Below are 15,662 nucleotides of genomic sequence, written 5' to 3' on the forward strand. Positions count from 1 at the left end.
GAAGAGAATACTGAAACTGAAATCTAACTGTGGTCCTAATCAAGGTTTAAGTCCAGTTTGGGTAGCTCCCACAAATGTAGGTTTTAACTCAGCCAGAACCTGATGGATTCTTGCTCAAGCTCAGGGCTCTGTACTGCCCCAAGGGCCCAGGTGGATTATGACAATTGCCTCATACAACCAGTACTTCTTTTGCTTTTTCAGTGTTTATCAGAAGTCATATTCTTTTCCCTATAGGAAAAAATCTGCATACACATATACTGCATTTTAAACTCCAAGATTTGATTCTACCTGGAATCTGTTAAATATTTAATAGGATTAATGTAAAATTTATTTTGTAATGAGAAATCTTGTTATTAACTACAGAATTGCTAGTTATCTTACTCTGCACCAGATCTTGCCTAATGTAGAATAACACGTGTGCACCTTCACTTAGGAGAATATAAAAACTGGCGGGTTTACCTTAGAAATTTTGTCTAGAAAACAGAAAATGTCTACCTGATGAAAACACCTCCATTAAAAAAAATGCTAAGGAATAAAAGAGCTCTGCTCATAATAAAATAAAAGCTGCATTTACATGGACCTTAATCAATTGTTCCAAACAGAGTTAAGAGAATTTTAAAAATAGGCTAAAATACCATGAGGAGCTCTGTAAAAATGCTGAGAGCCTTCCTGACGTTCATCATCCTGAAAGCTGATCGCTGCCAAATGTTAGAAGATAAATTCATTGAAATTCCATGTACTCACCAAAGTGAAATTGGCCAGATTATGATTTTTTTAAAATCTTCACAGTTCTAAACAATAACAACAACAACAGAATATCAAAAAATCCCAAGTGGGACTGTTTGGGAAGCAAGAGGGCATAGAAAACTGGGATTTAAAAAAAGATTTATTTTTTTTTTTCTGGGTAGTGCTGTTTCCTAGCACCTTTCCCATGGAACAGTGCAATCCAGGTGTATGTGCTTGACCTGGAGTGGAACAAAGCACAGATTACATAAACCCCATTTTCTAACAGTGGTCAGCCCCAAACTGAATCCACAAGCTGCAAGGGCACCAGGAGCAGGCACCTGAGGCACATGTGCCCAAACCGTGCTCCCTGCATCCCCAGCCGCCTGTCCCATTGCATCCCAATTGAATCTAAAGCTGCAGCTCGGAGGTGGGGTGAGTCCCTGGTGCATCCCACCTCAGGCCAGTGGCTCAACAAGCCATGCCGTGAGCCCAAACCCAGCCTGGGCAACGTCGTGTCAAACCAGTCGTGGATTTCCAAGTAACCAAATGCAGTTATTTGGAGGCACAGGTCTGGGGCTTGTCTCCACAGGCTGATGGAGAAGGGGACATTGAAGGGGCATGGCACACTGTGGGTAATATCAAATCCTAAGGAACAGTGGCTGACCTGTTCCTGAAGGGCCAGCAGCTCTCACGCTGGCTGCAGCCTGTAGGGAAACAGTGCTGCTTTGTTTTGCCAGCAGGCCAGCCTTAGCTTCAGTCATCATCCCACTGCAACCCTCTGAGTCCAAACCCCAACCTTTCTACTTGCACGAAACACACAGTTCAGCACGGATTTAGTCAGCGGCTTGCCAAAACACCCAAAAGCACAGCGTGCCAAGGGTCCAACCCCCAGAGCTGTGGCTCCTCTGAGGGCTGGCGGCACAGCAGGGCTGTGCACAAGGCGCCCTTGTCCCTTGTGCCGTGGAACAAAGGCCGCTGCTGTGTGCTAATGCCGGCGGCTCGGCGGCGGGCAGGGGGGCGATGGGGCGAGCAAGGGGTGGATTAGCCTCCAGTGAGCCCACACGGAGCTTTCCAAGCACCCTGCAGCTCCCAGATGCTGGAGGTTTCTCCACAGTTCACTGTTGCTTCAGGAAGGTAAGGCTGCGGGGTGCCCAGCCTGCTGAGTGCTGCGCCTTGGGGTGGGGCAGGCAGGGCTTTTGGGGTGAACGCTGAGAAAGGGAGCAGGATTTATGTGCCTTCTGCTTTTAGCTCAGGGAGAGGATCTAACTGCTGTGGTTTAACAAGCCAGGCAGGAGCAGGCTGTGCTTGCTGGCCCCCCGCCACCCAGCATCCCCTCCCCATGTCCCCATGTCCCTGCTCCTTCCCTGTGCCCCCTCTCTGGGGATGGCGATGGGAGGCACTGCAGGGCTGGGGCAGCCAGCCTGAAGGAGAAGCAGAGTTCAAAGCAAATTAAAAAGTGCATAAAACAGCCCCCGGGTCTGCCTGGTGGTGGCTGATGTCCCTCATCCACTTCCACTGGAGTTGTAAAGGCCTCAATCTGTCCCTTTTTCCCCCTTAAAAACAGCATGGCTCCTTGCCAAAGCGTTCCCCTGTTGTCCGCTGTGAGAGAGGACGGTGCCGGGGACGTCACCACTCGTACGGGGCTCGGGTTTCCCGTTTTCACTCAAGTGACACTGTCTGTCCTGACAGGTGCCGGCAAGAAGCCACCGCCAACGTCCCCGCAGGCTGAGCGACCGGCTGGCGCAGAGCAGGACACCGGTGGCAATGCTCACCTAGGAGCCTCGCTGGCCTCTACCCGCACCTGGGCACCCACACACGGTGCTGCCACCACACACATGCAGCCAGGTGGAGGAGAGACCCCAACTCCAGCCCCAGCCATGGAGCCAGCCCCCGAGATGAAGAGGTACGTGGGTTTGGGAAGGGCGTCCCCGTGCAACATGGGGACGCATGTGATTTGGGAATGAAAGTACGTGCGCCCCTGTCCTGGGAGGGATGGTGGCTTTGTGGAGAGATTCTCTGTGTTTATTGGTGATGGAATTAGAGAGATTCTGGGCTCGTGGTTTGGGGTTTCAGTCAGCCTCCAGGGAGGCAGGAGCAGGAGGCTCCTTGTGCCTCTGCCCACGCTGCTGCCAGAGGGAGCCTTTGGCTGCCGTGCTCAGTGCTCCCAGTGGGTTTTGAGGTCCTGGGCTAGCTGTGGGATGGGCAGCTCCAGCCCAAATTGTTACGGTCAAGTCTATTTTTAATCTGGATGTTAGAGAATGTGCATTTATTCCCAGTGATAAGTAAGCCTGTTCCACCTTCCCAGCAACAAGAATCAAGCAGTTTTAGAAACCCTGCCCGGGGAGAAACACCAAAAACCTCAGTGGAAGAATTAACTTGGCATCATCCTTCTTGGTGAATACTTGTGCTGCACAGTCTGTCCAGGCCACCTGGCAGGTCTCCTGGGATGGTTGGAAACATTTGACCGGTCAGAAATGGAATACGTGTCCCCGGACCATCTCTGTGCAGGGGGTACCATGCCACCTCTCAGCATTTTAATGGGAGATTTATTCTGAAAACTATCTTGCTTGGTTCTGCCAGCAGAGAGGGCAAAATAGTCCTCCCTTTTGACAGGCAGAGACGGATGAGGTCAGAGGGTCGAGTGGAAATTTGAGGGACTGGCCTGCAGCCAAGCTGGAGCTCATGGAGGGAGGCTGAGTTCAGGCTCATTACTGCTGAACTTTTGCACGGCCTTTTCTGGGAGATTTGAGATCAAGATGGTAGAACTGAGACCCTTGATCTGCCTCATGGGAGTCAGGGGAGCTCTTTCTACAGGATTTTGGCCATGAACTCATAAAATGGACTGTTCTTGAAGGACCCTGGCACTGCTCCAGCATCTCCAAGTATTCTGGGACACCTTAGTCTCTTCTTTCCTTCATTCACCAAAGCAGTGCATTATTTGCACACGTGCCCATTTCCATGCTACCTGCTAGCACAGTCATTGTGTATTTGTGGTTCAAAGCCTCCACTACAAGACTCCCATTTTTCTTTTCCACCCCCTGGCTTGTTTCCTATTCACGTGAGAGCTTTTCCCTGGCAGAGGGAAGTTGAGGGCTGCTTACAGCTTTTGCAGACTGTTTGTCATGAAGCATTTTGTAATGACAAAGCTTTGGGAGCAGCAATATGGCTAAACCAAGGTTACACAGGAATATTGCTCCTAAATCTTGTTGCGCTTCTCCATATTGAAATGCAGTTAAGTAGAAGATGACTTTGCATAGGTAGCTTCATGCTAAAACTTTCTCTGTAGAAATGAGGTCTTCAATTTTATTTCATACCTTCCTGAAATGGTATCTCATACCTGTTTCATAGATGTGGCACATTATCATAGGAAAATGAAGACGTGACTTCATTGCTGGAAATCTTCCCACACACACAAAAAAAAAAAAGAAAAAAAAACTACTTTAAGAATGAAAACATTACCTGGATGAAAATAGCAATAGTACAATGACTTCTTTGCCTTTTGCCCTTTGAATCCTATGTCTTCTAATATTCACCCAAGTAACATTTGCATCCAGGAAAACCTGAAGTTAAAAAACAAAAGCAAAACAAACACTGAAACATTTGGCCAATCAATTCACTTCAGATGCGGAAGCTCACTATAGCCTTTTCCTAATTTCACTGTTATTTCTTCTACTCCATTCATGATTAAAGGCTTCACAGAGTGTGTAATATCAGTTAATCTAATGCCTTCCACTGTATTGACTGGTTAATGATTCTTCAGAGGGAGAAAAAGCTTCCACGGCACATCTCAGACAAGCAGTGGTGCAGGTGGCCACTCCATCGGTGACACTTCTGGGTGATCAGCTAACCAAGAAGTTCTGACTTTATTGTACTAAAAGAACACAAACACTATTGATTATTGAGCAAGGACAATTTGTCCTGGAGTATCTTCCTTTTGTTCTGCATTTTCAATGCAGCTACATAAAAGCATACAGGTTCTTCAAATAACCGAAGTGCTATACTTTCCTTACAGGAATAGGTTCCCCAGCATGAACTTTGAAGCAGAGATTCTGGCAGCTCCACACGATAATTCAGGTATTTGGGAGAAAAATCAAAAAACAAAAAGGAGATTAAAGTAAACTACCCACTCCACTTGCTATCACTACAAATATATCTTGTTTTGGAAACAGAGTTGGAAGTTGTTAAAAAACCAAACAAGCAAACAAAAAAACAGGATACTACACTGAATACAGTTCAGGGGAAGTCCGATATATGTACTAGGGTATAGTTCGAAGTGCTGAGGTTAGATATTGATACCTTTTCCTCCAATAGGGCTAGACATTGGATCACCATTCATACCCTGCAGAAAAACAGCAGCCAGGGACATGTGGTTTTGGAAAGAGCATAGGTGTCCAGTTAAGATTGCACAGTCCTGTATGACAAAGTTTTTTTAACAATAGCAACTAAAAGCAGAATTTCAATAAGCAACTCCTCAAAAGGCAAAAATGAGGATGAAGATGCTCTGCTGAATCCTGTCCTGTCTGTCCTTCATTCTCATTTTGTTTAGGAGGAAAAGCTGTTTTTTTGTGCTTTTTTTTGTTTTGTTTTTCTTTCTAAACACTACCTTTTTAACACCGATCTCAGATGTTGAGGCTGGCACTACCACTGCATCCCTACCGTCATTAGGATGAGACAGCAAGAAAGCGTGTTTTTGCAATAACTGCCTCCATCTTCTTGAGTTGCCCTGGGCCTTTGTTCAGAGCTGCAAATCCTAGTCTTGGTGGCCTGCACTTGAGCATGAGCCCATTCAGCTGAAATGCTTTTGCTGCCATCTGCCCTCATGGCCACGAGCTGAAACTTCCAGCAGGGAATTCACTTACCCGGCACAGCACTGCTGTCCCACGCCAACGAGAGTCGGAAATGAGGCGCATGGCGTTAACTATTTTTGCTTCAGCTGCAGGTGTGCGTTTTTGTGTTGCATCACCCCAATAGCAAGGGTGCCAGCAGCTGGTGGTTTCATTTACGCTGTCCAGTATGTGCAAGAGCCACAGCCCTTCCAGGTCTGGACCTGCTGAGCCTTCTCATTCTTTGCCTTTAGTACTTCAGTCACTTTCCTTTCTGCAAATCAAGTCGTATCCGGCTAAGCATCTTCAGGAAATAATGGGGCCATTTTCCTCAGGGCAACCTGCGGTACTGATGGTGACTTAACAAATATACTGGTGTCAAAGGGCATCAAAGAATATTTTTCACACCTTTAGTGTCAACACACAGAAAGTTTTTGTGTGAGCCCGCTTGCATGGATGGCTCCTGGGCTCCGTGTCCTCTGTCTTCCCGAATCTCTGGCTTCTGTTGGGTTGGGCTGGGTTTGGTTTGGTTTCTTCCACAAGGTAAGTGCTTCGATCCTTCATTTGCCTGGAAGTCACTAACACACAATTCATATTTGTTTCTCAAGAGCTATATGTGGTCCCCTCCATGAGAAGTCTCACGGCTGAGGAGTATGTAGAGGCCTTTAAGTCATTTTTGGATCATTCGACGGAGCACCAGTGCATGGATGAGTTCAACAAGGAAGAAATGCCTCGCATCATGGCAGGGTAAGAAGCGTGTCCTCTGAGGTGTGAAAGCCATCTGTTATTTGGGGAGGACAACCTGTGCATAAGGGTCAGCAAACGTTTAAGGGTTTTCTGGGGCGTGAATGAACTTTTAATGCTTTTCAGTTTTAAGTCCCTTAATAGTGGTCTTTAGGATATTCTGTTTAATGTCTCAAGTATACATGCAATTTCAATTAATACATTGTGTTGCTTCTCAGCTTATGTTAGGGAAAGAATCAAGACCTTATTTTCATGTCCATCTGCTTTCATTAGCTGATTTTCAAAGGATTAATGATTTTTGGATTTTTTTTTCTCCCCCTCCTTTTTTTTTTTCTTCAAAAGAAAGCTCCCTCTTGTGCTCTATGCCTGCTTTTGGGACTTCATCATACATCAGTCCAAACAGAAACACATCTCTAATTCTATTCTAGTGACTAATTCTTGCTTTTCTCAATCCCCTAAGACCTCCTTATTTCTATCCTAAGTCGATTTGCATTGCTTAAGTACCAAATGATAATCAGTTTTGTGAAGTACTGATGTAACATATTAAACCTGTGTGACTGCAGATAGTTTCAGAACAGGCTAGATCCAAACCGCAAGAAAAGTCTTTCAAGTCTGGATAATTTTGGGGTATTGTAGAAACTGTATTCTCCTTTGAGAAAAACACTTAGGCAGGTAACTTCAGATGCTTATATCTATATCTGTCTGTCTGCCTAGCTATCTATCTAAAGTAATGGAAGCAGTAATAAAGAAATAAATTGTTTGGGGAAAATTGAAACGCAGCATTTCTTTATGTGAGTTTTAAACAATTCTGTTTGCTGGACCAATTCAAAACATTGCAGCTTAGTAGGATTCTAATCTGGGGTTCTAATTCTGGGTTCTAATTCTGGGATTCTAATCTTCAAAATTATTGAAGATTCTGACCTTTGCTCCCAATTTCAAACCAAGGTGAATATTGAAAAGAGAATATTTACAGTCACCTGGATAGCCCAACTTTTGATTTTTTTCTGAGCATTTATAGCCAATGTCAGAAAACCAGACCTGTCTCCTGAGTTCAAAGAGGTTTGCCCCGGCTCACCTTGTCCCCGCAGCCCTGGCCAAGCACAGCCTCACTCCCTGCAAAGCGAACCCAGGCCCAGGTTTTCTCGAGGCTGTTTTGCATGGTGCCAGCCACAGCTTGAAGAAAACTCTGGCAAGGAAAGAGAAACACTATACCCTGCTGCCTACTGTACTTTTAAATATGAGCCTGCTTACACAGGGCCAGATCCTGCTAAGAAATAAGTTATAGCTGGGCTCCACAGGGATGCTCAAATTTTCATCTCAATTCATGTGGCTCATTTCAGTAAAATTCCTGGGCCAATGTGGCATCCAGGATATTAGAATTAAAACAGAGTTGTGTGACACAGTGTGGTTGAATAACGTGTACTTGTAATTTCAGTCTCGGCAATGGAAAATCGATGATAAATGTTCTGGGCGTGGGGAGCGGCACAGGTAAGGAGCTGAACAGCACAGCTAATGCTGAGGGACGGGGGTCCTGGGGGTGAGGGAAAGCTCTACCCAGGTTCTAGGCAATGGGGAGAATTACTCAAGCATTAATAACACTATTCCTCATGGAAATACCTTCCTCTTGATGATTCTCTCCTGACTATGTATGTCTAAAAGCAAGGAGTCCTCCAGGATAGGTAGGAGAACACCTTCAAACCTCATCGGAAGGAATTACAGACACCTGGGATTTGTTCCACCCAAAGGTCCTGTCTTAGGGTCTCCCACCCAAAGGCACCTCTCATTGTGCATTGCCTTCAGGGTCTGCAGAGGTGAAAGCTGGGCTTTGTTTGGCTGCAGGTGGTGCTCAACCAGCGGAGATGAACACGGACTGGCCACAACCATTAGCACGGGGCCTCATCAGCTTCTTCAAGATGTGCTTCTTTGTTATTATTGTTTTTATCTGGTGATAAGAGGGGTTTAACTGTGAATGGTATTTACTCCCCCTCCCACAGAGAAGAAAAGTCCTTCTGGCAGAAATAACCATAAAGCTGTTGTAAACGCATTTTTCTGGAAAAAAAAATGCAGCTTTGCTCCTAGGGAAACCGGGAGAAAATACAAAATAGAGAAAAGAAGTAGCAGGTTGATTTGTCAGAGTTTGATTTTGCTTTAGAAGGTATTTTCAACTGAATTATAAGTGTTAATACTTCCTACTGAAAGATTTTTTCTCACTTGTTTTGATTGTTTTCCTGAGTAAGAAGAAAATAGCAGTGATTGTTTTCTCCAGCTGAGAATATGTTGGAGCATATAAGAGAGTGAGGAGGAAGAAATCATTCAGTTCTCAATTATGCTCTGTTCTCATTAAGTAATATAAAACCGAAATTCTGTTTGACTCCAAGAAAGCACAAGGGAAAGGCGAACCCTTTACACTGCCCTCATTTTTCCTTATTTCCTCTTCAGAAGAAGTTTCAATGGGAAAGAAAAGCCCTAAGGCAGGCTGGCAGGGGCACGGGCTCGCACCCTGCAGCGTGCCGAGGCTGCCTGAGCTGAACTTGTGCGTGCTGCACGGGAGTGAGCCAGCGTGGCACCGAGTGAAAGGTCGTGTGTGATCCCTGACCTTCTCAGGCTTGGACTCTGGTTTCACGCGGCCAAAATCAGTTTAGTTGACTGAACTATTAAAGGGGAATGCGACCCGCTCCGCATCATAAAAGGCTGCTGCTTGGTCCTGGCCACGCTTACTCATTCAGCCCTTGTTCCCCGCGGCTGGTGCAAGCACCTTGGCTGTCAGCTCCCGGCGAGTGACCGGGTGGGCTGTGGCTGCAGTGGGGCTGCACTCCCATTTCGGCAGTGCCCTGATGTGGTTCGTTGCTCTTGGTTTCCCCAGTTTTCTGCAGGAGGCACATGAGCCTGTGGATGGGGAAACCTGAGCAGCGTCAAATGGTGAGTCCCCAGGGACCATCTTTGCATTTTATTGCACCTTCTGAGCCCTCTCTCTTTTTTTTTTTTTTTTTTTTTTTTTTGGGGGGGGGGAGGGAGAGATCTTGGGAATATCCTGTTTGACCTCACAGAGCATGTGAAATGGTTGTCTTATCCACAGACTTTCAAGGTATCTGCATCTTTTCTCCAAATTCAAGCCAGCAGCTCCCACCTGCCTCTACCAACAAAAGCATTCAACCTGTAGGAAGGCGGTGACCATGCAAAGAAAGAAAAGGAAAAAAAAAAAAAAAAAGATCTTTATGTAACCATTCATTCAAGGAAGATCCCTGTAGCAAGTGGTTGAATCAATTTACAGTCCTAAATGCCAGCTGGTAGTGCCTTGGGCTGGGGAGCACCAGCAATTAACAGCTCCCAAATGTGGGCTCCTCACACAGAGCATTGCTGTCCCATGCCCTGGAGCCTCTGGTGGTGGCAGAAGTGTATTTCAGCAGCAAAAGGGTATTTTAAAAGTGATTTTTTGTTTTGTTTTGTTTTGTTGTTTTTTTCTAAAACTCTGTAAAGTTCCCTAATCCAGTCTTTGAATTAGCAGGTGATAATGCCCTTGCCCGTGCATCAGCAAAAACACACAGTAAAATACAGAGTTTCAGAGTAGGAACTCCTCTGCTCCAGCTCACCCGTAACACCAGTGCCAGTAACGAAACTGCCTTCAATGGATGCAGTCTCAGCCTCTTTCCTTGTGCCTCTGGCCAGCCCTGCACTGCCACTGCCACATGTTTCAGGGGTGCTGGGTACCTTTCTCCAATTTCAAAAGACACGTCCTTCCTTGGATGTCAGTGCAGTGCCGGCATGGCTGGTATTTCCCTCCCTGAATTCTGTTTAATGTAACACCTGTCAAAGATGACAGCTTTCCTCATAGCATGTCCATCCATTAAAAGGCTAGAGAAGATGCAGTATCTCATGTCAAGCCCTCTGTGTGTGACATTTTCGTGGGCAGGACTATTTTTAGGCCCCGCCATCAGCTACAGACAGGATCCTCACAGAGATCCACTGAAGGCTGTCACCTCTGTTTATTACCATAGTCCCAGACAAACCAGATGTACTTTGTACACTTGGTGCATCACAGCCCTTCTGACAGAGAACAAGGGTGACCTGCATCACCTCGAAAGGGGCTGGGTATTTTCTAGGACAGAAAGACAGACTGAGGCTTGCTCCCCCAGAGCTCAGACTGTGGCTGAGGAGCACCAATAGCTCCAAATGCAGGGCACCTACGTGACGCTCAAGCCACAGATAAGTGAATATTTGCAGCTCTAAGGTAACAACTGGATAATGGGTTCCTAGAGCTGGGACCGTGTGGCCTGGCTCCAGAGAGGACAGACCCTTTGCAGACCTCCAGGTCTCCAAGCAGTGTCACACCTGAGGCAAGGCAGCTGCCATCTCCCTGGGGCAGTGCCAATGGCAAAGCTGCACAGCCATGCCAAATCCCTCCCTGCCCCTGTGCTGACTTTGTGTTTTTCTTGAAAACTAATGATTCCTTTTTTTTTTTTTTAAACATTGATCTTCGATTATTTCAACCTGTTTCTCCCATGACCCAGAGTATTGCCATTAGTAGGTTTCTGCTCAGTTGCTTATTTCTTCCTTGTTTTTAGCCTTATCTCTAAGTATATGTTAACTTGAGCAGTTAGACATTGAGATAAGGCTGTTACTGTCTGAGATGCCACCATGCAAGGTAGAAAGTGCCTCACTTCTGCTTTGGGGATTTCCGAGCAGCAGGTGCACTGGCATCCTTTCATCACCATTTGAGTGTTTTTTTAAATAATGAATTTGTGTTTATTGAATAGGTGAACAGGATTTGAAAATGATCAGGATCCTGCAGGCTGCACATCCAGGGGTCCTTATTAACAACGAAATCGTAGAGCCCAACCCACAGCATGTGGCTGCTTACAAAGGTGAGGCTCTTTGGGCCACCTCCACTGCCTGGGGTACAGCCAGAACCGTTGATTTGTATGATGATTTGTTCTGCTGTTCTGTGATTTTTTTTTCTTCTACTTTTTAAACAGAGCTGGTTAATCAAGCTCCAGATCTGCAGGGTGTCTCCTTTATTTGGCACCAGCTCACTTCTTCAGAGTATGAACAACAGGTGAAAGAGAAATGCATAAACAAGAAATTTGACTTCATACATATGATTCAGGTAAGGAAGTATTTTTTTAATATAGGAGTACTACATTTCGACACTACCTTCTGCTGGATGTTGGGGGGACCGGGGATGAACACAGTTCTCCAGCAAGCAATAGCTTCTGCAGCAGCTGTACAAATACTAAACCTCATTCCTGATCCACCCAGGTTTTGGTCTCTGGTTTTCACTGGTTTAACTGTATGGTGGGTAATAAAACAGGACTGTCGGACAGACGCATAAAACATCACACAGAGACCAACAATTATGCTTTGCCACTTCAAAAAGCAGGAGTTTTTTGACCTAATCAGAATAATTTGGATGGCATTGAATGGAAATATTAGTGAACATCTGTGTCTGTATCTGCACTCTCACACAGGGGCCTTGGCTGTGGGAAGTCAGCAAAAATAGTGAAGAACTTGCCTAAAAACTGATTAAAGGGATGCACACATCTTGCAGCCACAGTACTGCTGGGCCTGAAGGGTGGCGCTGGGCGGGAAGCAACTGGGAAGTCATGTAAAGCACCAGCTCTATAGAGAGGGCCTAAACCCTTGCAGGGCTCTTGCACCACGCAGGAGGAGTAATGGCTGCATGCAACTCTCCCTTCCAGATGCTGTACCGTGTGGAAGATATTCCTAATACCATCAAGTTTTTCCACAGCTGCCTCGACCACCAGGGTAAACTCCTGATCATAATTTTGTCAGGTAAGAGGGGCGTCTCATTTTTGGCATCATTGCTGGTATTTTGAAGGGCTATCAAGTATGAGAGCTACCAGTAATTGCCTCAGGATTTCAGTAGCAGTAATTGCATCACAATTAAACAAAACAAAGATTGTATTATATAGGGAGCATGCAGCCATGGGCTTAGTCTCTTGGACCCCGATGTCTGATGAGACTACAGATGTAACCTGTGTGCTCTTGCTTCCCTGCATGAAAAGTAGATGAACGACTCCATACCTCGCAGAGGCCTCCTGCTGTGAAATTACTGGCTAGAGAGAAGTGTGGCTACTCCTGGAGGAAAGCCAGTCCTTGTTCATGGTGAAATGAGCACCATGCAAAGACAGCCTGAACTCTGGGGCACTTTGCACAGCAATGGCTAAAAACCCAGCAGGACAACGGGAGCTGCCCAGAGCTGTGGGCTTTGAAAAAGAGGCACTTTTAAACTCATCATACTTACTTAAAAAAAAAAAAAAAAAGTGTTTTTTCCTGTGTGCCATTCATGAGTTCCCAGCTCATGGCATAGTGGACAAAACACAGTTCCCCATGTTCGACATTAAACCTCCCTCCAGCACTGCTGGGGGGCTGTTTCTGCTGCTATCTGGGACAGACATTTTCGTGTATATGCCTTTGGATGTTAAAAATGAGGTTCAGTGCATAAAAATGCCTGCAGTATTCTATCAAAGGGGCACTTAAGGAGTAACATGCATGTACAGGCTCTGTGCACTGATATAGCTGTGTGCACTCCTTGCTCCGGACAAACCCAATGCTGGTAATGGTCACCTGGGAGTTTCACTGAAACAGGAGAGTTTTGGAGGGAGGGATGCAGGTGGTCATGGTTTTACCTATCTTTATGAGTGGACTCAGGTGAGGGGAAAGCCCTTCTACTGCTCCTGGCAAGGTCCGTGCCAGCAGCAAGCATTTCAGCCTCATTCAGTCACTGCACTGGCTGGTGTTGGGCTGCCTTGGCGTTGTAGGACTGACCTCTCCTCCTGCTCTGCAGACAGCAGCGGGTGGGCCAGCTTGTGGAAGAAGTACAGGCACTGCTTGCCTTCAACTGACAGCGGCCACTACATCACCTCCGACGGCATCACGGCTGTTTTGAGGAGGCTCGGCATCCAGTACCGCGTCCATGAGTTCCCATCGGGCTGGGATATCACCAAGTGCTTTGTCGAGGGGGACCCGGCCGGAGGCCAAATGATGGATTTCCTGACGGGGACGAAAAACTTCCTGGGCACGGCCCCGCCGGCTCTGCGGAGGCATCTGCAAGAGGCTCTCTGCCAGCCCGAATGCAGCAGCAAGAAGGACGGGAGGGTCATTTTCTGCAACAACCTGAGTATGATCGTAGTTGAATCCTAGAGTCCGGACCAACTGCAGAGGCCAAGTCGGGGCAGTGTGGGGCGAGGTGGTTGTAGAGGGGCATGCAGGAAAGTGGGGCACAGCCTCCTGTTCCCCGTCTGGAGCAGCCTGCGACATCAAGGATGAGCTCTTTGTCCCATTGAGGTCAACAGGGCCAAGTTTTCACCCTGGAAATCTAGTCCAACCTCAGGAGAACGTTCCAGAAAGTAAAGAGCTGCATCTCGCTAAAAGCCGGCGTGGAAGGTGTTTTCTTTAATGGTATGCATCCTCTCTCAACTGGATTTCCAGTTTTCCATACAGACGGCATGTTTACATACCTAAAGACATGTCCATATGACTAGGTGCCGGGAGAAGGCTGCAGCCCCCATGCCAGCTGCATACACACCTGTTTCTTCCAACTGCACCTGGACAAAACCACCAAGGTGTCCCCACTGCTTTGCCCCAAACATGTGCCTCAGTGCACCCTGACTGGAGCTGCTCGCTGCTCTGCACTAGGCTATTTCAATTTTATTTTTTTTTAAATCAGCATAGCTATTTACTACCCTGAACATCTCAGCATCTCGCAATATAGACATGTCTTAAAAAATTTTCCACCTTTTTGTTTGGAGAATTTCTGGATTACAGGATAGTACTTGCCCAGTACTCTTTCAGGCAGGTATTAATTTTGTTACTTTCTTACTACTTTTTTTCTCCATATAAAATAAAAGCCATTTTAAACCAAAGAAAGTCACATCTTGCTCTGTATATGTGGGCTTAGAGAAAATGAAGAGCGAAGAGGTTGTTTAGTTAAAAAATGGAAAAATGCAAAGTACCATTTTACGGAAACAGTAAGTGCTTCCATAAGTGAGAAAGGTGACCCTGAGGATGTGGAAGAGCCGAGCTGAGCTGCAGCTCACTCTTGTGTTTCCACAGCCTGGCCCCTGCCCTGCGCATGCCCATAAGGATGACTGCAGCACAGCACCTACATTACTAAAATAAAATGCATGGGCTTCAGATGGTCATGCAGGTAAGTTGAGACTACTTCTCCATGGTTCTGAGACTTTCAGAGGGCTGAAGGAGGTGCTGCCACGGCAGCTGGATGGAAAGGGAGACCTCACTCTGCATTTTGGGCCATGGTGCTGGGCAGACTTTGGGCTGAGCACAAGGGCAGAAGGGGCCCGCGGTCCTGCCGGCCCCTTTGCAAATATTTGTCAGTGTAGGAAGCACCACCTCAGATGGGAAATACCTGCAGGTGCAGAGCTCATCTCCATAAACTGATTTTTCATGCTTAAGCTGGAAAGTGTGGGCCCATGCTTTTCAGAGACATTTCCTCTGAAACTACTGTATGGGGGGAAAAAAGACAAAAGGATCAAAGTGGAAAGCAGTAGAAAAACGGTAGCATAACATAATCTCTGGAAGGACCAAGGCACCCTCATCTGTAAGTACTATTGATTTGGCTTTTTCTTTGTTGTCAGCCTAAGAAATATCAATCCAAACTGGACAGCCTCCTCTGGAGTGCCCCATACCTATGCACAAGCTTTCCATTTTGATCCATATCATTCTTATTCTACAGTTGCCTCCTTTGCTTGCTCACAGCACCGGGCAGGGAGTAGATGGCTGGCCTGGCGGACAGGCTGTCAGCAACGCTCCTGTCTATGTCCTCCTTCCACTGTTAATTCCCATGGTTTATTTCCAGGTGTTTGTAATGTCTCTGTTTCTCCCTGGTAAATTAAAAGAAAAATATTATATATACCAAATATCAGGCAGGCTTTCCAAGTTCCAAAGAACCACCTACCTGCTATGTTCCCCCAGTTTTTCCCCAGCCCAACAGCACTTAGGCTTTCATTCCTCCATGCAGTTTCCCGAGCAGACAGGTGCATTTCCAGTAAGCAGATGCTCAGAAAAATCGGTGAGATGAAAATTTACTCATGTCTTTGCAAATCAATGTGCAAATGCTCAAAGAAAATGAGCACTTCAAAGCAGACTGTTCAGTGCCAGCCCAAGGAGATGAAACAGGGCACCCCATTAAAACGCTGCTGCCTAAGGCTTTAGCTGTAATTTTTCTTTTGATTCTTGAACAGCAAGTCATTTAACAGCGTGTCTGCTTGTACACCTGGAGTAAATACTGTCTTAAGTGTCTATTCCATTTATTTATATATTTATTCTTGCTTTAATATGTTATTTATTAACTATTTCTTGTGCTGTTTAAGACATGCCATCCTCCCACGC

At 46.3% G+C, this 15,662-nt stretch overlaps 1 protein-coding gene across 2 annotated transcripts; it reads left to right on the forward strand.

Annotated features, from left to right (window-relative positions):
* The first annotated feature begins 937 nt into the window (after positions 1–937).
* Positions 938–14,158, forward strand: LOC121072452 (carnosine N-methyltransferase 2). 2 transcript variants are annotated; one of them, XM_040562044.1, is made up of 9 exons: positions 938–1,860; positions 2,416–2,629; positions 4,739–4,800; positions 6,158–6,296; positions 7,729–7,781; positions 11,048–11,155; positions 11,267–11,397; positions 11,990–12,083; positions 13,099–14,158. In XM_040562044.1, the coding sequence occupies exons 2-9, from the start codon at positions 2,562–2,564 to the stop codon at positions 13,452–13,454; spliced, it is 1,011 nt and encodes a 336-aa protein (XP_040417978.1). In that variant the 5' UTR covers positions 938–1,860; positions 2,416–2,561; the 3' UTR covers positions 13,455–14,158. The 2 variants fall into 2 exon arrangements, with proteins under 2 accessions (XP_040417978.1, XP_040417979.1); XM_040562045.1 differs by lacking the exon at positions 4,739–4,800 and having other exon boundaries at positions 939–1,860.
* Positions 14,159–15,662: the final 1,504 nt, after the last annotated feature.

Source organism: Cygnus olor, chromosome 6 (assembly GCF_009769625.2).
Source record: "Cygnus olor isolate bCygOlo1 chromosome 6, bCygOlo1.pri.v2, whole genome shotgun sequence".
Classification (NCBI taxonomy): domain Eukaryota; kingdom Metazoa; phylum Chordata; class Aves; order Anseriformes; family Anatidae; genus Cygnus; species Cygnus olor.

Coding starts and splice junctions, on each gene's coding strand:
- LOC121072452 (XM_040562044.1), top strand. CDS start 2,562: ATGCAGCCAGGTGGAGGAGAGACCCCAACTCCAGCCCCAGCCATGGAG. Junction 4,801..6,157: donor AGCTCCACACGATAATTCAG/GTATTTGGGAGA, acceptor TTGTTTCTCAAG/AGCTATATGTGGTCCCCTCC. Junction 7,782..11,047: donor GGGCGTGGGGAGCGGCACAG/GTAAGGAGCTGA, acceptor TTTATTGAATAG/GTGAACAGGATTTGAAAATG.